We start from the raw sequence: 20296 nt of genomic DNA on the forward strand, positions 1-20296 counted from the left end.
AAAGCCTCTGGACTTCTTTAAGTTGTTTGAAGATGTTTCACCTCTCATCCGAGAAGCTTCTTCAGTTCTAGGGTCAAATTGTGGAGAGTCCCAGATTTAAGCCCTGTGGGAGTATCCCCCCAAAGAGGGGCAATGGACCCCCTACCTGATCACACGAGCCAAGGTGTGAAAACGGGTGTAGGTCACAGTCAGCCAAGGTTCCATGGGAACAGTTTAGTCTCCAGGTCATTTCATTGTTCACCTTCATTTTCTGTAACTCTTGAACTTGTTGTCAAACTGGTAAAGTTTGATCTTTTTAGTCTGCCTGTGTTTTAGCTGTGCTGTGTTTACTTAATGTGCTGCCATGAATACTGCATAGCAGACATGTTGTGAATTTTCATATATTTATTGCATAGCTGAAATTATTCATTAAAACTCAAAATATGATAAGTCAGCGACCAACACAGGATGAAACACTATTAAAACTCAAATGTGTGACAAATCAGAAGACTATATTGATATTTGATTTCACTGTTAACAGTTGTCTTCTAACAGGGGCTTGTTTCAGGGTTAGGGTTAGGTTTACTCCCATAAATCGAATCACGTTGGTTTGTTTATGATAACACTCATTCTATGGCTGAATAATGACGACCAAAAACCTAAAAACATTTGCCAAAAATTATTATTATAAGTATTCTAGTGTTCAGCATTTTAACCCTAAATATTAATGTTTGTCTGCTTGTGTTTTTTCATCCTTTGCACTATTATTTTTTTTTTTATAAACAATAATTTCCTGTGAAAGCAATCAAATTAAAGTCAAGCGTAATAAGCCGGGTTTGTAAGATTATATTATTTCATCAAACAAGGACTGGTATAGCTTTGGAAAGAGACTGATTTGTTCCTGTTTCCTGATGGTGTGTTTAGTTAACCTGTTACTGACCGCAGCTAAATTTCTACTGCATATTCCTAATTTAGCCAAACACTTTCATTCCAGACTGTACCACACTATTAACCTGCTTTACACCAGCATGTCAGTAACATTTGTAATTTATCAAAAATTACATAAATAAACCTATTTTTAAAAAAAACAAACCCATGACACGAGTTCTGTTTGCTATTGTTTCAAATCAGTTCCTCCTGTTTCTTTATGTGGTCATTGACAATCTGTCCATAACAAAGTTCAGCGCTCCTAAATTTAAAGACGTTTTTAAGTCAAACTAAGTTTTCTAGTGGATACTTTGTTGCCACCTCAACACAAATATGAGTGGTCATTGCTGCCCTTCCTGTTCAAACACAGTATGCAGACATTTTTTACACTGTATTCTCATCAATTTGACTTGTGTTGTGTTATGCTTGCTGAAGACTGGTGCAGAGTGGAGGCACAGGACAACATGTTCAGGCTGCTGCATCGTGTGCAGTTTCCATCTTTCTCCTTTTGCAATGCTTACTTTCACATGGAAATTTTGGAGAAGCACAAATACTTTTGTACAACTCCTATTTTTCAGCTTTCTAAGAGCTTTAAAAATGATCTGGATATTTATGAAGTTATTGGTTTCTTTGCTAACAATCACTGACACACACCTCTGTGAAGGAGGAGCAAAATCCTTTTGCCAGCTGAGGATTTCATGACTATGGCAATGATGGGCTTGATTGAGTACCAGTAAACAGGACCTAGTTTACTGGAGCTAGTGTAAAACCTTTCAGTCCTAATAGGTCCTGAACGAGCAGCTAGCGTTCGTGCAGATAGGGTGGCTGTAGCTTAGGAGGTAGAGCAGGTCATCTGCTAATCAGTGGTTCAATCCATGGCAGGTCCAAGCTGCATGCCAAATATCCTTGGGCAAGGAACTAAACCCAAAGTTGCTCTCCAATGAATGTGTGGGAAAGCACTTAAGTGTAAAAAAATCGTGCCTGTGTTAATGGGTGAATGAGGCATGCTGTATAAAACGCTTTGATTGATTGATTATGCCTTTAATTGTCACTTGCAATGTTACATGTACATGTTACCGACCATACATACATTGTACAAACATCACACTGGGAAGACAGGTCAGAGAAAAACAATAAAATACACAATACATGAGGGGAGAGGAGGAGAAAAAAAGCTCTACCCAGACTTCAATTTAAAATCTACCTTCTGAAAAGTCATCACAGCGCTTTAATGGTCTGAACTGTGTGTGCGCGTCCACCAACGAGGCTGTACATGTGTGTCACACACTTAATACAAAAAGGGAGCGCTTCCTTTTGACCTCAGCCACCTGCAGACTTGAGTTGTTTAATAGGATGTTGAGAGTATGGATCCAACAGAGAGCCATTTGCTTAATAATCTTCAGATTGCTTTTGGCACCAAGAGCAGCTTAACGGTGTCTCTTCACCCCTTTTACTTAATATATCTCTGCTTGTCTCACACAAGGACCCGTAGGCTACAGGACTGAGAACAGAAATGACCTTCATAATATTGTGATGGTACAGAAGGATGAAGGAAGAAAGGCAGTGTTCATAAAGTGTTCATAAATAATTAAGACTGACCTTTTATCTCAGAGATTAAAGATTAAATGATCTTTGATTCAGTTTTGGTGAATTTGTGCACATCAAGTGTAAATCTGTGTGCATCGGCACACACATCTGTTTACATTACGGCTGAATGGTGCAGTTGCTGCACTGGTATTTTTAATAAACTAATCTAAATGCAATCACAAAGAGAACCAGTCCGTTTATGCTGTGAATGAACCGACAACACTGCAGTAGTGTCACTATGATGACTTCCATAATGGCCTGTTATGTCTGAGATACAGGAAGTTTTGAGGTCCCGTGAAAGCATCATGCTGCGTCCACTTTGCACATTTCCTTTGACATTGCCACTTCATCTGGAGAGGAGAGCTCAGCAGTGTAAGGTGCTGGAGACAAATGAAGAGTCATGAAATAGATCTGTGTGTGATCACATCAGCCTCATGAGAGGAACACTCGACTGGTACGTATATAATGCCAACAAGCCTCACCTAATCACACACACACACACACACACACACACACACGATCATCTCTGCATTCTACTTTTAAATATCCTGGGAACCACAAGTAAACCAGCAGTCTGAGAGAGAAGTGGTCTGTTCAACAGGTACGGTACTATGAGGTCTTTAAGATAAGATGGGGACTAACTGTTCAAGCTCTTGTATATGATGAGGAGGATTTTAAATTTGCTTCTGGATTTAATAGGGAGCCAATGAAGGGACGACAGTATGGATGAAATATGCTTTCTCAGGATTTTGGATCAACTGAAGGCTTTTCAGGAAGTTTTTAGGACGTCCAGATTATAATGAATTACAATACTGAATACTGCTTTTTGCCCTGTGGTACGTAACCCAGTAATAGAGATAGGGGGATCATATTTAAGATTGAAACATTAATAAATGGCAGGACTTCTTTGAGTCTTGTAGGAACGGGGTGTAAAAGACATGCTGATGGTTTCGAGGAAGGAATAATCAAAGCTAACTCAGAAACATAAACTGGAGAGAAGGAGTCTAACTAAATATCCAACCCAGTGTCATGGAAATACAGGGGGAGATAATATATTTAAATCCACAAAGTCGATAGTGAGCAAAAACCTTATAAAGTGCATTACAGGGTCCTTAATAGCCAGAAACAATGAAGCTAGGCTCCTAATATGTATTTACATGTAAATGTGTTAATAATGTCTGTTTAAATGCTTTCCCATGGTTATGATGATCTGCCTCTGCTGTTCCTGCAGCTAACTGCAACTCCTGCATGTGTGTATACATCACGTTTTGGAGAAGCAAAGCATGAATGGACATGGTGGACCGGCGTGTTTATTCGACCCTTTGCTTGTAATATCAATTTTACTAAAAGCAGCTGTGCATAATGTTACGGTTATGGATGTTTTTATCTAATGATTAAAACTTTAAGTGTGAAAAGTTCATGAAGTCTAATTCAGGTTAAAGGAATGGTTGGCAGACTTTTGGTCACCCTGGCTACAGTGCTGAGGGGACGCCTAGAGTCGATCTTTTTCTTAAAGTAATGAAGAGTAAGATGGTTTATGAAGGGTATTTTTTCTGAATAGATAAATAAACTACTTTTTCAGAGTTTTATCAGAGTTAAGTATTTCTGACTTTTTCCACAGTATTCAGAGTTATGCAGTGAAGATGTAATACTATTAACAAGATAATCAGCCTCTGTGGGAGTAGTGTTCACGTAGCTGCTCTTTTCTGTGTTGGTACAGGGCACTGAAGATAACAGTGGGTGGATTATATTCGTAATCCACTGTTAGTTACAGCACTTTCAGAATAACATCTGCTGTGATGTATTCCCCCCAAAACTGTAAATGTTATCAGGAAATAATCACACAAAAGAGGAAACACTGTTAAATGTTCATTTTCTACCCTTTATGTCAAAACAAGATCCAGAGTGACATTAAAGTGGTGGGTGGGTTCTTTTGTATTTTGAAGAAGTCTAACATTGAGCCTATATAATTGAGTCTAATAATTTCTACAGAGTATTGGGGTCCCATTAAGAAAAAAATATAACTGATCTTTTTGAGATTAAAGGTGGAATTCCATTTCAAGAAAAATGTTGTGGAGATTGCCACTGCTGCTATACAGTCTACAAAATGCCTTGGGAAGATGAGTTATGATGTTTTTATTTACAAGGAAATTATTTATCTTTCTAGGAGATAAGCACAGTGTGGTGATAAGTATAAAGATGCTGAAAGGGTGTTGCAAAAAGGAGAATCTGATAAGAAAAAACAAACAAACTTGGAAGAGTTGGGTGGATTTCCCAAGAGTCAATAAAGCCCACACAGGTTTTTGGACACCACTCAGACAGCCACCAATTGAAGGAGAACATGCAGCTAAACATGTCACTCGTTGGGGAGGGGACCACAGAAAACTACGGGCCCACATTTTTTGGGGGCAAAGTTACACACTGATTTAATATTAACCCTATCTACTCATGAAGCCAGATAACACACACCAATTAGTTAAACTGCAGGAATGTCTTAAAGACATTAATCTCTGTCTCTCTTCCACAGCATGTCTTTATCCTGTCTTCCTTCTCTCACCCCAACCGGTTGCAGCAGATGGCCCCACCCCTCCCTGAGCCTGGTTCTGCCGGAGGTTTCTTCCTGTTAAAAGGGAGTTTTTTCCTTCCCACTGTCGCCAAAGTGCTTGCTCATAGGGGGTCATATGATTGTGGGGTTTTTCTCTGTATGTATTATTGCAGGGTCTACCTTACAATATAAAGCGCCTTGAAGCGACTGTTGTTGTGATTTGGCGCTATATAAATAAACTGAATTGAACTGAAACAGAATAGTGATGTCCAGTTGACATAAGTGGGTGTCATTACTGCTGACGTGAATTAAAATTTTACAGAACTGAGATTCCCCTCCGTGAATCGCAACTTTAACGTGGTGGAGGAAAAAGCAATTCAGAAGACCATTATCTGAGTCAAATGGAGTGTTTGTTTGACAATTTTTATTCAAATAGTCATTTACACGAATGCAGGACGTCAGGAGAGTGGTGCAGTGAGTGTGAGAGATTGTCAAGAGGACAATGATCCTAAACAGTGCAGTTAAAGCATACCTGGAAAAACATACAATGGAACACTGACAGTCCTGGAATGGCCTTCCCAGATGCTGAAGCTCATTACTGAAGCAGTGGGGGGATCAAAAAAATGAACAAAAAGCAGCTAACATCCAAAGAAAAGCTTTGTCAGTGACTTGCTAGACTTTTCAGCACATCTTTATCCTCAGGCCTTTCAGGACACTCCAGGGTCCTCCATATGCCGGAACATTATAAGCTTCCCCTGAAAATCATGATTACAGAAAAAAGGGTCTAACCAGGAAATAGTTTAGGTAAAAAGGAATTGACATAAAACGTGTGTGGAAATCTTTATTTTGCTGAAAATAGCAACAGTCCAAATTGCACTGTTCACTGTTTTCATGGAATTGTTCTAGTGACAGGTACAAGATTTATTTTGAAAGACAAAATGAATATACATTGTAAGACATTAACATCATTTAGTAGTCCCAAACCCGCGCACCAGTCATTACCAATGTAGAGATCTCTATATGATTTTTCTCTCTTTGTCACTACTGTATGTTTCTGAACAAGTAACCTGACCAACATAAAAACATCTGGTTAACATGGTCCACACACACACACACACACACACACACACACACACACACACACACACGATGAGTCTGTGCTTTATGAATTTGGTCCTAATGTGTTTTGATGACCACCAGATTCTTCAGCATGTCAAACGAGTTTCCATCCGGCTCCACTGAGACCACACCCTGCTCCTTGCTGTGCACTTGGAGAAAACCGTTGTGGTCCAGACCCATCACCTGAACCTCTGGGCCGTCCTCACTCCAGAGACGCACCCAGGTTCCACTGAGGTCAGAACAAAGAGAGCAGTTTTTACAGTTTAAATGTGAGTGTGGTGTCTAGTAAACTTAATTAAGTTCAACAGTGGTTAAAACCCAACTCCAGAGCCACTTTACTCTTACATGAAAAACAAAACATGTCTTCTGTTTCAGGATTTTATGTGCCCCTTTTTTTTTTCTTTTTTTCCTTTTTTTTTTTTTAAACACAGTTTTGTTCATGTTATGTACTTCTGAATGCCCAATGGAATATAAATTAGATTTGACTGCATTTTACTAGTGTTTGAGAAGGATACATGTACATAAAAGATTAAAAGTCTATTAACAGGCGAATCAGAAAAAGAAAGTTAAATATGACTGAATGAGATTTAATCACAAGATAAAGAGAACACATGTAATTGCCTCAATTTGTATCCACACAAGAGATTGTTAAATATTATGTAATTTGTAATGAGTGAGATATATGACATTACAGTTTCCCTGTATTACAGACTGGGTCAGTAAAAGCAAAAATAAGAAGTGGTATCATAAGGATACTTGATTTGAATCCGGTCAGTGCATCTCTAGACTGAAAATCGCCCATTAAATCCTTGTTTCCATGTTGCTGAAAGAAAGTGTGTGATCCTAAGTAAAAGTGAAATCTTAGTTCAAAGCATCAAGAGTTGTCTACGTTACACACCTGTGGAGCCATCTCTTGTAGTAGGTGGGCAGGACAGATTCTGGGCCTCCTTGCTGGAAGCTGTCAATAAGGGCCTCCAGGCAGTTGACAGTCCTCGCAATGAGCTGGGCACAGCTGAGCGGCTGCAGGCTACAGTTGTGCTGTAAGTTGTACGACTGGATCAGGTCATTGATGCACACTGTTGGGTTGCTGTTTGTCACATTAAACCCACAGCCTGTAGGGAAGAACACGTTTAAGAGATAATTACAATATTCTGAGATAACCTGGGTTTGTCATTATGGCACCTTGATTCTTTTCCTCTTTAGCCACTATGTTGTAGAGTTGCTGCTGTACTTGAGGGATTGTTGTTATGCTGGACAATCCAATTTTGGCAAACTTTAGCTAGCTGTCAGACAGATGGCCTCACATCTGACTGTAGAATACTTTGCTGTTCTACAGTTAAATATAATATCTCATGATGGACTGCAGCAAAAGCCCAAACCATCACCTCCCCACTACTGTCCTCACAGAATTCGTGTTACTATAAAAGGACATTGTTCCAGAAATCTTCTGGTTTATTCAGATGCAAACCCAAGCCATGCTACCAAGATCATTTTTGAGAAAAGGGGCTTTCCTCCAAACAATTTCAGTCCAATCGTACCATCGTGAACTTTAACATTTAACATGCACCAATGAGTGAACACACTGTAGGCAATTTCAGGCCCAGGGTGAGGACGCAAAAATGTTTAACTGGCACGGTGGTTAGCACTGTTGCTGCACAGCAAGAAGGTCCTGAGTTCAATTTCACCATCAGGCCGGGGTCTTTCTGTGTGGAGTTTGCATGTTCTCCCCGTGTTTGCGTGGGTTCTCTCCGGGTACTCCGGCTTCCTCCCACCGTCCAAAGACATGCAGCTTGTGGGGATAGGTTAATTGGATAATCCAAATTGCCACTAGGTGTAAATGTGCGAGTGAATGTGAGTGCAAATGGTTGTCTGTCCCTGTGTGTTAGCCCTGCGACAGACTGGTGACCTGTCCAGGGCGTACCCTGCCTCTCGCCCTATGACAGCTGGGATAGGCTCCAGTGCCCCCCGCGACCCTGGAAAGGATAAGCGGAAGCGAATGGATGGATAGATAGAATATGTGTGATATGTGAATATACAGCAGAAATGTAGGTATAAATTCTGCTGCTTGTTTTCTACGTTCACCCAGTGCCTTATGTACGTTATTTTCATGCCATTTTATTAAAGAGATTATAGTTTCGTTGCAAAAACAAATTCCTTGAAGCAGAGATGAGAATACAACAGAGCTGTATCTAACACCTCTGATTTGCAGTGACTTTGGTGTAGAAATGAGAGGGTCATTCAGGCATTGTTTATGAAAGGTGAACTCCAAGAAGCTAGAATAATGGTGTTTTGGTACAATAGGAGCAAAGGGCGAGCATACCAAGGTTTTCCCTGATAAAACCTTACTATCCGTTCTGCTAGAATTTTAACTTTTTATTCTTTAACTGACTTCGCATTAATGTGTCAGCTGTGACATGCTAACCGAGGATGCCCCATCCTCATTTTAGATTTGGACAGAAGTTGCAAAAAAAACCCCAAACAAACAAAAAAAACCAAGGATGTAAACAGTGTGTACTGGGCAGCTAGTGTAAACTCCTTGTCGTGTCTAACAAATAAATCAACCAAGCTGTGAGGACCAAAGAAATCACATAAACAGGAATGGCTATTTCCAGCCAAACCAGTTTGAAAATGATCGGCAAAGACCATAACACACACACACACACACACACACACGCACACACACACCCACACACGTACTAACCCCGATTGTCAAGTAGGAGTGCGTAATGATGGAAGATATCTGCATTACAAATGGTCAAGTAAAGGGCTGGGTGATAGAGGAGGTAACCAAGAATGCCACTGAGAAAGATAAAAGACAAAACAAGTCGCAGCGAAATTGTGGGGAAAAAAAAAAAAAAAAAAAATGGGAAAAGCAGGGTCTCCCTCACCAGCAACCCGGAGACGGCATTCCGGGATTATGTGCAACGCCACAGGAGCAGCTGCTGCACAGAGAGAAACTGAGGGAGACTGGAAGGCCTCAGGTGGCCACAAATGGGGCCCATCTTATACAAGCTGAAGAAATGAAAGGACAAAGAAGTCACTAGCACAGCAATGTGTGAGAGGATATCAGCAGCAGGGAAGTAAGCGAAGAAAGGAAAGAAAAAGCAACAGAAAGGTGGAGAAGGGAACTCTGAAGAAAAAGGAGAGGCGGCCAGACTCTACCTGCTTTGCCCACAAGGCCACCCCCTTATGCTGATGCTGGGGGCAGTACAGTACAAGCCCCACTGTTCCAAGTAAACAGTGGTGTCCTGGATCTAGATGAGGCTTCGGATTGGAAGGCAAATGCTACACTTCACAGGGAAATGACGGAAATGGCAGACACAGCGGTAAAGGTGGTAATTCAATCCACTCGGCAGGTGAATGAACTGAAGCAGGCCGTTGCTGAGCTTACCTTGAACCAAGAAGGATCACTTGGCGATCGTGGCTCAAGAGTTAGGAGTTCGCCTTGTAATCGGAAGGTTGCAGGTTCGAGCCCCGGCTCGGACAGTCTCGGTCGTTGTGTCCTTGGGCAAGACACTTCACCCGTTGCCTACTGGTGGTGGTCAGAGGGCCCGGTGGCGCCAGTGTCCGGCAGCCTCGCCTCTGTCAGTGCGCCCCAGGGTGGCTGTGGCTACAACGTAGCTTGCCATCACCAGTGTGTGAATGTGTGGGTGAATGACTGGATATGTAAAGCGCTTTGGGGTCCTTAGGGACTAGTAAAGCGCTATATAAATACAGGCCATTTTTTTTACTTAGCACAGGGGGTTCACGAGCCCCCTCGGACTCCACACCAAAAGGATTATCCATGAAGCACAAACCAGTGCCAGCCGGCCCTCCATGCCATTGAGAGGCTGCATATTAAGACAGTTCCAAGGAGGGTCAGCCCTACAGGAGGACTCAGATTGGAGGACGAGATCCAAGACAAATGGAAAATTGGAGGAGGATCCAGATGACTTGAAAGAAACAACCAACAACCCAGGTTCAGGGTAACCCTAACCCTTCTAAGGAAGGAATACCCAACTGACTGTAATACGGACAGCGTCGGAGACGCAGAAAGAAAAGAAAATACAGTCGTGGCAATGGAGCCGGCCATAACTGTGGACACCTTGGAGACTGTGTGATGGCATGGCCAAATCAGGCACAACCAGGGCCTCAGGAGCCTTATCCCTCTTTTCCAAACCCATTCACAGGCAGAGGAGCACGAGTGTCCAACCAGAGACAGTATGAAGGAACGCCAAGGCCAAGGTTCCCCAATCAGATGCCATCCTAGGTCTGGGATCTGGAACAGTATTGACGGGACCCAGACGCCGACTCAGGCCACAGTATCTGTCTCTGTCCGATCCTGACCTAAATGACTGGATCGGATATCGGGGAGAAATAAAAAATTTAATCCGATCAATTAGATATCAAAAAAAGCACCTCACAAAACCTGCGACATGGCATAAGCCAGGTAGTGACCTTGGCACGTCGGAGCAGTATGCGTCACGTGATGAAGCGGCTGTTGTGTGCGAGACCTGTGGGCGGTCTGTAGTTCACACTGAAAGCATCTGGAGCCTCGCTACATGCTGCCAAACCAGCTGTTGTGCCAGGTAGGTATCCCCAACAAAATCTGTTCCCCCTGCATCGCGAGCATTTGCTGGGCATGGAGTGCAGTTTACTCCGCCTTCATTACAATTAGACATGGAAGTGATGTTTTAGTGTTGTGAAAAATGAGTGTCGTTACATTACCATTGTGTGTGAGGGTTAAAACAGAAAATTATATATTTATTGTTCTCATGTGGTATCGGACGGGATTATTTTAGCAAACGAAGGACATTTCTCCTGATAATCATTTTTATCCTCCTTTAACTTTACTGTATAAAGGGAGTTTTTCCTTCCCACTGTCGCCAAAGTGCTTGCTCATAGGGGGTCATATGATTGTATCTATTATTGTAGGATCTACTGTGCAATATAAAGCGCCTTGAGGCGACTGCTGTTGTGATTTGGCGCTATATAAATAAAATTGAATTGAATTATAAAGAGCTAAAACCTCCAAAGTTTCAGGAGCAGTTAGTCGTTATAAGAAGTGCTTGTGAACTAAAAATCAAGAATGTGGGATACTGTTTGTCCATGATTTGGAGAGCCCAGCGCGTGCTCCCGACGCAGGGGAAACTAATTCTGTCGGGGAGACCTACCTTGGCACGACAGCTGGCTAAACAGTTTCGTGGTTCGAAAAAAACAAAAACAAAAAAACAACCAAACCAAAAAAAAAATATGAAAAACACTTTTTTATACTTGTGTTAAGTTTTGTATAGAAGTTACACAAGATTCAGTGTCAGGTTAAACCAAAGAGTTTTGGAAATATGCATAAAATTGCATTTTAAATTACTTTTTGAATCTTACTTTAAATACTTAGATTTAAAGTTCTGCTAAAAAGTTTAAATAAAAAGATCATTATTGCTGAACTTTTAAATATTTTGGGTGCAGTGTATTTTTTGCATACAAGTATAACAGAATAGCTTTAGTGTTTTGTTTTTTAAAATTTTAGAATGAATTTGTACAAAATGCAGCAAGACATTAAAACAAAAAAACAAAAAACAGTTTTATTGATTATAAAATAGACTATATCGGAGGGAGGGTGTACCTTATGAAAAGGAGCAACACAAAAGAATGGACTCTGGAGGTCTCATGATGGAAGAATAGTAGTTCCAGTGAAACTATACCACCTGCTACTGAAACAAGCTTCATGGCTTGCCCATGAAGGAAAGAAGAGGACCCAGATGAACACTGAAGTCTGCTGGTGGGACCCCCGCATAACCGCATTGGTAGTCAACTACGTCACGGGCTGTCACATATGCAATGGGCACAACCCAAGGGCTCCCTACAAATGCCCAGTGGGAAGGTTTCCAGTCTCAGAGGCTCCACTTCAAGATATCACAATTGACTTTACTGATGCGGGAGTGGGTCAGGTACTTGCTGGTGATGGTGGAATGGTTCACAAGCTGGAAGGAAGCAATACCATGCAAAAATGAATCAGCGCAGACCGTAGTGAAGTGGCTGAAAAACAAGTTAATACCCTGGTCTAGGGTCCCGAGGAGCATATACTCTGATGATGCCTCGCATTTCTCAAATAACGAACTGGCAGGGGTAAAAAAGGCTCAACGTATAACACACAGTTTCAGGGCCATTTGCTACCCTGCCTCACAAGGGCTGGCGGAAAGAGCAAATAAGACTCTGAAGACTAGACTGATGGGGGTGGACTCTATCCCCATTGTTCTCATGTCATTGAGAACCTCCCCAGGTGCCCTGGCCCACCATCAGAGGGAGGTCATATGCCCTCTCTGGATGTTTGGCAGGTGAGCCGTGATGAACATATGACAGCGTTGACTAATCTGACCCGGGTTTTATCTAAGCAGGTGCAGCTGGCTGTGCCCGAGGCAACTCCAAACGAGCAGTAAAGGTTGGTGAGTGGGCATGGGTGAAAGCTCACAAGAGAAAATGGCTTGAACCCAGGACTGAACCCAGGTGATTCAATGTATAACCCATGCAGTCCAGGTAAAGGTAAAGCTGGAGCTAATTGGTACCACCTGACACACTGTGTACCTGCACAACCACCCTCGCGAACTTTGGCCGAGGTGAGGACTAATCTGGCAGAAACCGGTGACAGACAGCCGACAGAAACGCTTAAACCACTGCATGTCCTTGTTAGTATAAATAGCGTGCTTTCTAGCTATTCCACTTTCCTGCGATTGTTGTTGTATTCCATGTGCTAGACGCCTATTGGATAGGTTGATCGTAGCTGTTTTGTCTAAGGAGAAGAACTCTACACCGTATCAGTTGCTGTTGTTCCGAGTGGAGGAGGAGTCAGAGGATGACGAGGAGGAGTAGGTGTAACAGGAGGGAGTAAAGGCCTCTGAGGGCAAAAGCAAGTGTAGTGTTGAAGGTTTGAAGCTCCAGGGCACCACAGATGCCCTGTACAATGGAGAAGGGAAGACAATGTGTGAGATAAAAGTTTACACCTTAACAGGTGTAAAAGGAGGGACTATTTAGTGTTACAGGTAATAACAGCTTAAGAATTTAGATGTCTAGACAGTGTTTAGTTAGAAATGGTGACAGTGAAGAAGCTTCAAGGTGAAGGGACACGAAGTCCTATGATAAGGTGGGTCATCTGGACCGCGTGAGACAAAAACAATATCCAGTATCTCAGCCAGGGTGGCCTTCATGCTCACTAAGACAACAAGTGATTAGGTGAAAGGTGAGAAAACAGGGAAAAACATCTAGTACCCATGTAGCAGAGTAGGGGCCATCCCTTTTAGGTGCTGCTCTTCAGGAGTGGATGAGACTGAGTGCTGAGGGGCTGGGAGCACCTCGGGGCACCAACGAAGGCAGAATAAATGTAAACTAGGATTTCTCCTCATCAGTTTTAACCAATCAGATGCCCATTCTCATATAAAACTTTGTATACTGCTACGTTAAGGTACTCTCTTACGTTAACAAGTTTAAAAGCAGTATGTTAGTTTAGCCATGTGAGGAATGGCTTCATGTTGATATGAGTGATATGTGTCTGTTGAACCGTGCAGATTGTCACCTATGAGCAGATGAAAAGTTGGTCCCAGTACTGTGGAAGTCACCAGCACTCCTCCGAGCTTCATCAGGTTACTGTAGTAGATGTCATTGGGCCACTTCACCCTCAGATCTATGTCCTAAAGGAGGTTAAACATCATCTGTCTTACATGTACTTTAATACCAACACAATGAACTTTATTATACTTTAAAATGTGTGAAAATAGTCTAATAACATTTCCATGTAATTAACAAGGTTATGGTACCAAGTAATTGCATGTTAATGACCATGCTTGGATGTGTTAGAGAGAAATTTCCATTATGAGGTAAATACTATGCTGTCTTCATGTATGCTGTCCCAAAAGGTTGATTCTGTCCATCTGGACGTTTTCAGTGGGAGAAACGTTTCGTCATCATTCAGGTGACTTCTTCAGTCTCAGCTGACTGCAGGCTTCCAACCTTATAAACAGGACATTTGCACAAGGACTGAAACTTGCACCACTGAATGAACGATGGGCTGGGAGGTCAGTTCCTTGATCAACCTATGCATACGGATCAGTATTTAAGGTTTGACTCTCATCATCCATTGGAGCACAAACTGGGTATCATCAGGACACTACAACTGCTGCCTAAGTGAAAACCCGTAGAGATCCCGTACGCGTCAGGAGTATCGGAACAGTTCAGATGCATTTCTTCCAAACACTGACACAAACAAAGTAACATAGTGTACGCTGTTAAGTGCCAGGAGGATTGCCAGGATTTATACATCGGGGAAACCAAACAACCTCTGGCTAAGAGGATGGCACAACACAGAAGAGCCACTTTGTCAGGCCAGAACTCTACAGTCTATTTACACCTACAGGCCAGTGGACACTCTTTCATTGATGAGGATGTACACATCCTGGACAGGGAAGAACGCTGGTTTGAGGGCGGAGTCGAGGAGGCCATTTACGTGAAAAGGGGAAGACCATCTCTGAATGGAGGAGGGGGCCTAAGGATCCATCTGTCACCATCTTACAATGCTGTGATTGCAGCCATTCCCCAACTCTCTGTGAATGGGACTCACGGCCATTGATCAGTGGTTGTTGATCAATGGTCATGAGAATTTGGATAATTATGATGAAGGAACTGACCTCCCAGCACATTGTTCCTTCAGTGGGCTGGTTTCAGTCATTATGCAAATGTACTGTTTATAAGATTGGAAACCTGCAGTCAGCTGAGACTGAAGAAGTCACCTGGATGAGTGACGAAACGTTTCTCCCACTGAAAACGTCCAGATGAACAGAGTCAACCTTTTGGGTAAACACTAGCCTATTGATGGGGGAATAAACACAGGGTATATGAGGAAAAACCTAAAAAAATGAATAAAATAAAACTTACAGTAATAGCACAATCATCTTTTAGAACAATATAGGAACATCTAAGCAGGAAAAAGGCCCTAATGCTGCAGTGCTTCGAATAAAATGCTTTTAATACAGTGACATTAATTGGTAGTAATGCTGTAATAAGACGATGGACTGCTAAACAGTCGGATGTCTTAATGTTATTATGGAGATATCGGGATACCTGATATCCAGGAAGTGAGCGAACAGCCTCCACTACAGCAAGAGCAGCCAGGTGCTGCAGGAAGGGAATCCTCTGTCCAAGCTTGGAGTTCAGCTCAATCTGGACATTCAGAGTGAACATGGCACAACCCAGAGGGCTGAGCCAGGCATTCCTGCCCCGACCTACAGCACAAAACACAAGCAGCAAGTTTTACCAAACATCTAAAGCATATTGTGAAATAGACTACCAGTCAGAAGTTTGGACAGACTTTCTCATTTAATGGTTTGTCTTTAGTTTCATGACTGTTTACATCGTAGATTCTCACTGAAGGCATCAAAACTATGAACGAACACGTGGAATTATGTAGTAAACAAAAAGTGTGAAATAACTCTCAAAACCAGCCTTTGCTTTGATTACTGCTTTGCTCACTCTTGCTATTCTCTCCATGAGCTTCATGAGGTCGTATCCTGAAATGGTTTTCCAACAGTCTTGAAGGAGTTCTCAGAGATGCTGAGCACTTGTTGGCCTTTATGCCTTCACTCTGCGCTCCATCTCATCCTAAACCATCTCCACTGGGTTTAGGTCAGCTGACTGTGGAGGCCAGGCCATCTGGCACAGACATCACTCTCCTTCTTGGTCAAACAGCCCCGACACAGCCTGAAGGTGTGTTTGGGGTCATTTTCCTGTTGAGGAATAAATGATGGGATGGCATGTGGCTGCAGGATGCTGTGGTAGCCATGCTGGTTCAGTTTGCCTTCAATGTTGCTTTTCCTTAGTTGTGGTTTCCAAGCAGCTATTTGACCATAAAGGCCTGATTCACACAGTCTCCTCTGAACATGTAGAGATGCGTCTGCTGCTGGAACTCTGTGTGGCATCTATCTGGGCTCTAATCTGAGCTGCTGCTAACTGGTGATTCCTGAGGCTGGTGACTCGGATGAATGTATCCTCAGCAGCAGAGGTGACTCTTGGTCTTCCTTTCCTGGGGCGTCCTCATGTGAGACAGTTTCGTAGTCTTGATGGTTTTTGTGACTGCACTTTGGGGACACATTCAATGTTTTAGCAATTTTCCGACTGACTGACCTTCAGTTCTTAAATTAATGATGGACTGTTGTTTCTCTTTATTTAGCTGATTGGTTCTTGCCATAATATGAATTCTAACAGTTGTCAAATAGGCCTGTCAGCTGTGCACCAACCTGATGTCTGCACAACTAGTGGTCCCAGCGTCATTAAGAACAAAGCAAAGGGTTACTTTGAAGAATCTAAAATATAAGACATATAGTCCTCCCATAGTTATTTATACATTTTCTCTTTGCTACATTATTCCATATATCTAGCTTCATATATTTGATGTCTTCAGTTGGTATCTACAATGTGGAAGCAGTAAAAATAAAGAAAAAACATTAAATAAGAGGGTGTGTCCAAACGTTGGACTGGTAGTCTATGTACAAAATGAAAATAAAAAATGAATGCACTGACCTCTTCCCTGGCTTTGTTGAGTAGCTACTACTATTAAACCCATGTCTCTTGGTAAGTGTACAGTCAGCCTGAGGAGAGACAGAAATGTGTCAAAGTGTCTCTGTGGGACATGTTTCAAAAATTCTCTTATGAAGTGAGACACACAGAGCAGCGAGTTCCAACATGTTTATTTTACTCACAAGGAAGCAAAAGTAACACAGTGAACGTCTAACGAATGCGACTGCTCGACGGGGCAATCCTGCGAGTTTCATCTATACACTTCTTCCAGTGTTATCCTGGGAACAGATGTGTGTGACGCTCTTACAGAGAAACAGTTACTTGGTGTGTTTGTACTGATTCTAACTGCTTTGGATAACACAGCAGAGGAGCCACAGCAGGCCTGTGCACAGAGACACATTTCTTCAGCTTACTGTAAAGAGTGTTGTATAGCTTTAATCATTTTCTATAAGACACTCGGTGAAAGTGATATTCTTTATCACACTAATGACGAATTCTCTTAATTCAGTCTCTACTAAATCCAACAATCTCACTAAATATGTGTTTATTTTTCCCAACCTGGCCACTCCAAACTGAGATCCAGGACAGTGACCAAAAAGATTAAATCCAATAACGCAAGTTAACTAATCATTTATATGAGCGGTCCCCGAAATTGGAGTAACAGTGGAGGTTACACAGAGAACAGGCTGTGTAACCTCCACTGTAATTTACGTTAGCAATGAATTCATAGGCCTTTAGGCTCATAGCCAAGGTCATTGGTACAGGTGATTATGATATATGTTGTAGGACAGATATAATAGTGACAGGGCCTCATATGAATCCCCCCTACCCCCCACCCCTGTTCCTCTGGCTTTTGTCCACTGAAGGTCAGGAGCAAGAGCAAAATTTACGTCAGTCTTGAAAGGATATCTTTTGGATATCATGAGCTGACACTAAAGAGGAAGAATGTAGCCGAATCTTTTTCCCTGTTTTAAAGACACGTTTGTTTGGATCACAGGGGTTTTCAAACCCTTTGTCATCGCTGCAGTGGTGATCTGAAAAATGTCGCCTCATGCTGGAGTTAATGCAGTCACAAGATTTTCAGAAAACTGTGACTTTGACCTTGAGCTGGAGGTCATTGAAATTCAGTCAGTTTCAAAATGCTACATTGCCTCATTCTTGAGTTGTTGCTTTCACAACAGGTGGGTGTCTGTGCTGCCTGCCCACCCGCCCGTTGGGTGATGAATACAGCCAATCAGCCTTTTAAGGCTGAGGGGTAAAAACAGGTAAGGCACCATGTGCTCACTCCTAAAAAGTCTTGAAAACTGGTATTAGTCTGTGACATATGCAGAAGATGTGTTTATATTTAAATGAAGTTGCAGTAGAAATGGTTAAACTACGACACCAAATAATTCGCTAAGTACACAGAGAGGGGAGGGCTCGAAGTGGCTGTCCTGCTAGCTGACTGACAACATCAGTGGGAGCAGGACCCTTCTGAAGGGACCAGCAGAGAATCAGCCCTGACTGTGAAGCCTCTGGAGAATGAGACAGCGGGCCCAGCTGGCTGTCTGCAGCCAGGAAGAGCTGAGTGTAACAGACAAGACAGCAGCGTGCTTTCTGCAGTCAAACCTAAACAGCTACACGCCACTGCTGCAGTCTGAACCACAGCAGAGTGCACGTATTGAATGAAATTCAGTTATGAATGTGTGTCAATGTTAGATAGTAAGCAGTGGGTGAAAAGCACTACATAAGAATCAGTGCATGCAGTTGGGACGTACTAGTCTAAAGACAGCTTAAAACTCAAAAACACCTCATGTTAAATCCCGCTGCCATACTTTACCCTGTGGATCTGCAACAGTTATTCTACAGTATCTGAGCGCTCAGAGCACGTTCTTACCAGAAGCCTCACACATTCACCTCCTCACAACTCAGTGTTTACTGTACTTAGACGCTTTCATGTTTAATCAGACACTCTGTCATACACACATACGCACGCACGCACTGCATGGTGGCCATGTGGTCTTGCCACGGATACTTTGACATGCAGACTGGAGAAGCTCCGGATCGAACCACAACCCTCTGAACCAAACTAACAATGACGTACTCAAATCTCACACTCTGATAATAGTCTGCCATTGATCGACTCTAATCACTACTGACCAATGCAACAGCAGCACAGCAGGAATGTGATCAAAACCCACTACTGAGATCAGCTATCTATGATCGCTGTGACCTTTGGGACTCTTTCAAAAAACACCACAACAAAGACATACAAAGCAGCACATCTGACACACAGAGAGGAGGAGCATGCTCTGCACTCTGTCTAGGCGGCAGCCGAGCCGCGGGGGTCACCATCAGACCCCGTAGGTCAGGAGGATAAACGGCTGCCACCCGAGTCGTCCTGTGATGAGGAGCTACATGCCATCTTTCACACACAGCTATGAGGCAGCAAACAAAGAGAAGAGTGGAGTCTGGTTTTTACTGAACAGCTTTCACGTCCATCCAAAGCACGGATGTGTCCTAAAACACACATGATGAAGACTTTCCAAACACAGAGATTATTGCATCTTCCAACGTTGCCACCAGCCGCCCAGGTCCACAAACACTCACCACTTACTTCCCAGATTAAAACATCCCAGATGAAAAGATTATTCCTGCCATCAATGCTCATTTTTAAAAAAGGATTTGCAGTAGATAAACGTGTTTGCATTGATGCTGGTGCAGCAACAAAGGGATGATCAATAAGGGAGGACAAACTAATCTGTAAATGTGATTAATTGAGCTAATCCGTTATACTCTGGAGCAGCAGAAATTATCATTTCCAAATAGCATTATTGGAAGTGATCAATGAGAGAGGGCTGCTCCATTACTAGCGGCCAGCTGAGGCACCCACGACCTTGCTTTGCTGACTGCCTGGTGTGGAAAGGCCAGCAATGCTCAACAATCCATTAGAGTCAGCGCCTTAAAATGAATGGGATTCAAATCAGTCTGTACACAGCATGTCAAAATGGAGCGCATTTCTGGAACATAAAGAGCATGTTGGACTACGCGACTCTACCCGTAGCTAGTTTTTACCTTCAGATTGATTTCAGAGTCTGGAGTTTATCTTTCTTTGCACTCACACACTGCAAACTCGTGTCTGCTGCATGCTTTAAATGGATGCAACAGACACGAGTTTACAATCATGAACCAAAGAAGGTGATTTGCTCCATGCACAGCTATGTGCTTCACACACAGTAGTGTAGGACATACACACCAACTGACCTCCTCTGCAGGTTTGGTGCTGTTTTGACTTCATCACTGAAACGGACTTTTGCATGCCTTCGTCATCACTGTGTAAAGCATGACCTAAGTGGCGCTGTGTGGGAACAGCTAATTGCAGCTGACCTCTGTTTAAACTCAAAGACCCTCCAGTGGTTCCTCATTTCTGTTTCTGTCATCACTGACTAGTGCAGCCATTGTTTTTGTTCAGAATCATCACAAAGAGCCTGATAAGCATTTCTTTAAGGAACACCAAGCTTCTTGGTGCCACCATCTTTCCTGCAGGATGGCCTGCGTTGCACTGGAGTCCCCAGCACAGGACTGAGTCAAACACGCCTCCATATGTTTCTCCAAATACGA

At 42.7% G+C, this 20296-nt stretch overlaps 1 protein-coding gene across 3 annotated transcripts in view; it reads right to left on the minus strand.

Moving 5' to 3' along the window:
* Window positions 1–5442: 5442 nt before the first annotated feature.
* Window positions 5443–20296, minus strand: part of hlcs (holocarboxylase synthetase (biotin-(proprionyl-CoA-carboxylase (ATP-hydrolysing)) ligase)) — a 51309-nt gene continuing 36455 nt past the window's right edge. Inside the window, exons 7-12 of one of the 3 annotated variants that reach the window (XM_005462981.3) lie at window positions 16700–16767; window positions 15245–15405; window positions 13704–13818; window positions 7056–7269; window positions 6187–6386; window positions 5443–6156 (exon numbers count right to left, since the gene is read on the minus strand). In XM_005462981.3, the coding sequence (XP_005463038.1) occupies window positions 6215–6386; window positions 7056–7269; window positions 13704–13818; window positions 15245–15405; window positions 16700–16767 (730 nt within the window). In that variant the 3' untranslated portion in view covers window positions 5443–6156; window positions 6187–6214. Of the gene's footprint in view, window positions 6387–7055; window positions 7270–13703; window positions 13819–15244; window positions 15406–16699; window positions 16768–20296 lie in introns of all 3 variants that reach the window. The other 2 variants (XM_025910719.1, XM_005462980.3) reach the window with 2 other exon arrangements.

The sequence above is a fragment of the Oreochromis niloticus genome, linkage group LG10 (assembly GCF_001858045.2).
Source record: "Oreochromis niloticus isolate F11D_XX linkage group LG10, O_niloticus_UMD_NMBU, whole genome shotgun sequence".
Classification (NCBI taxonomy): domain Eukaryota; kingdom Metazoa; phylum Chordata; class Actinopteri; order Cichliformes; family Cichlidae; genus Oreochromis; species Oreochromis niloticus.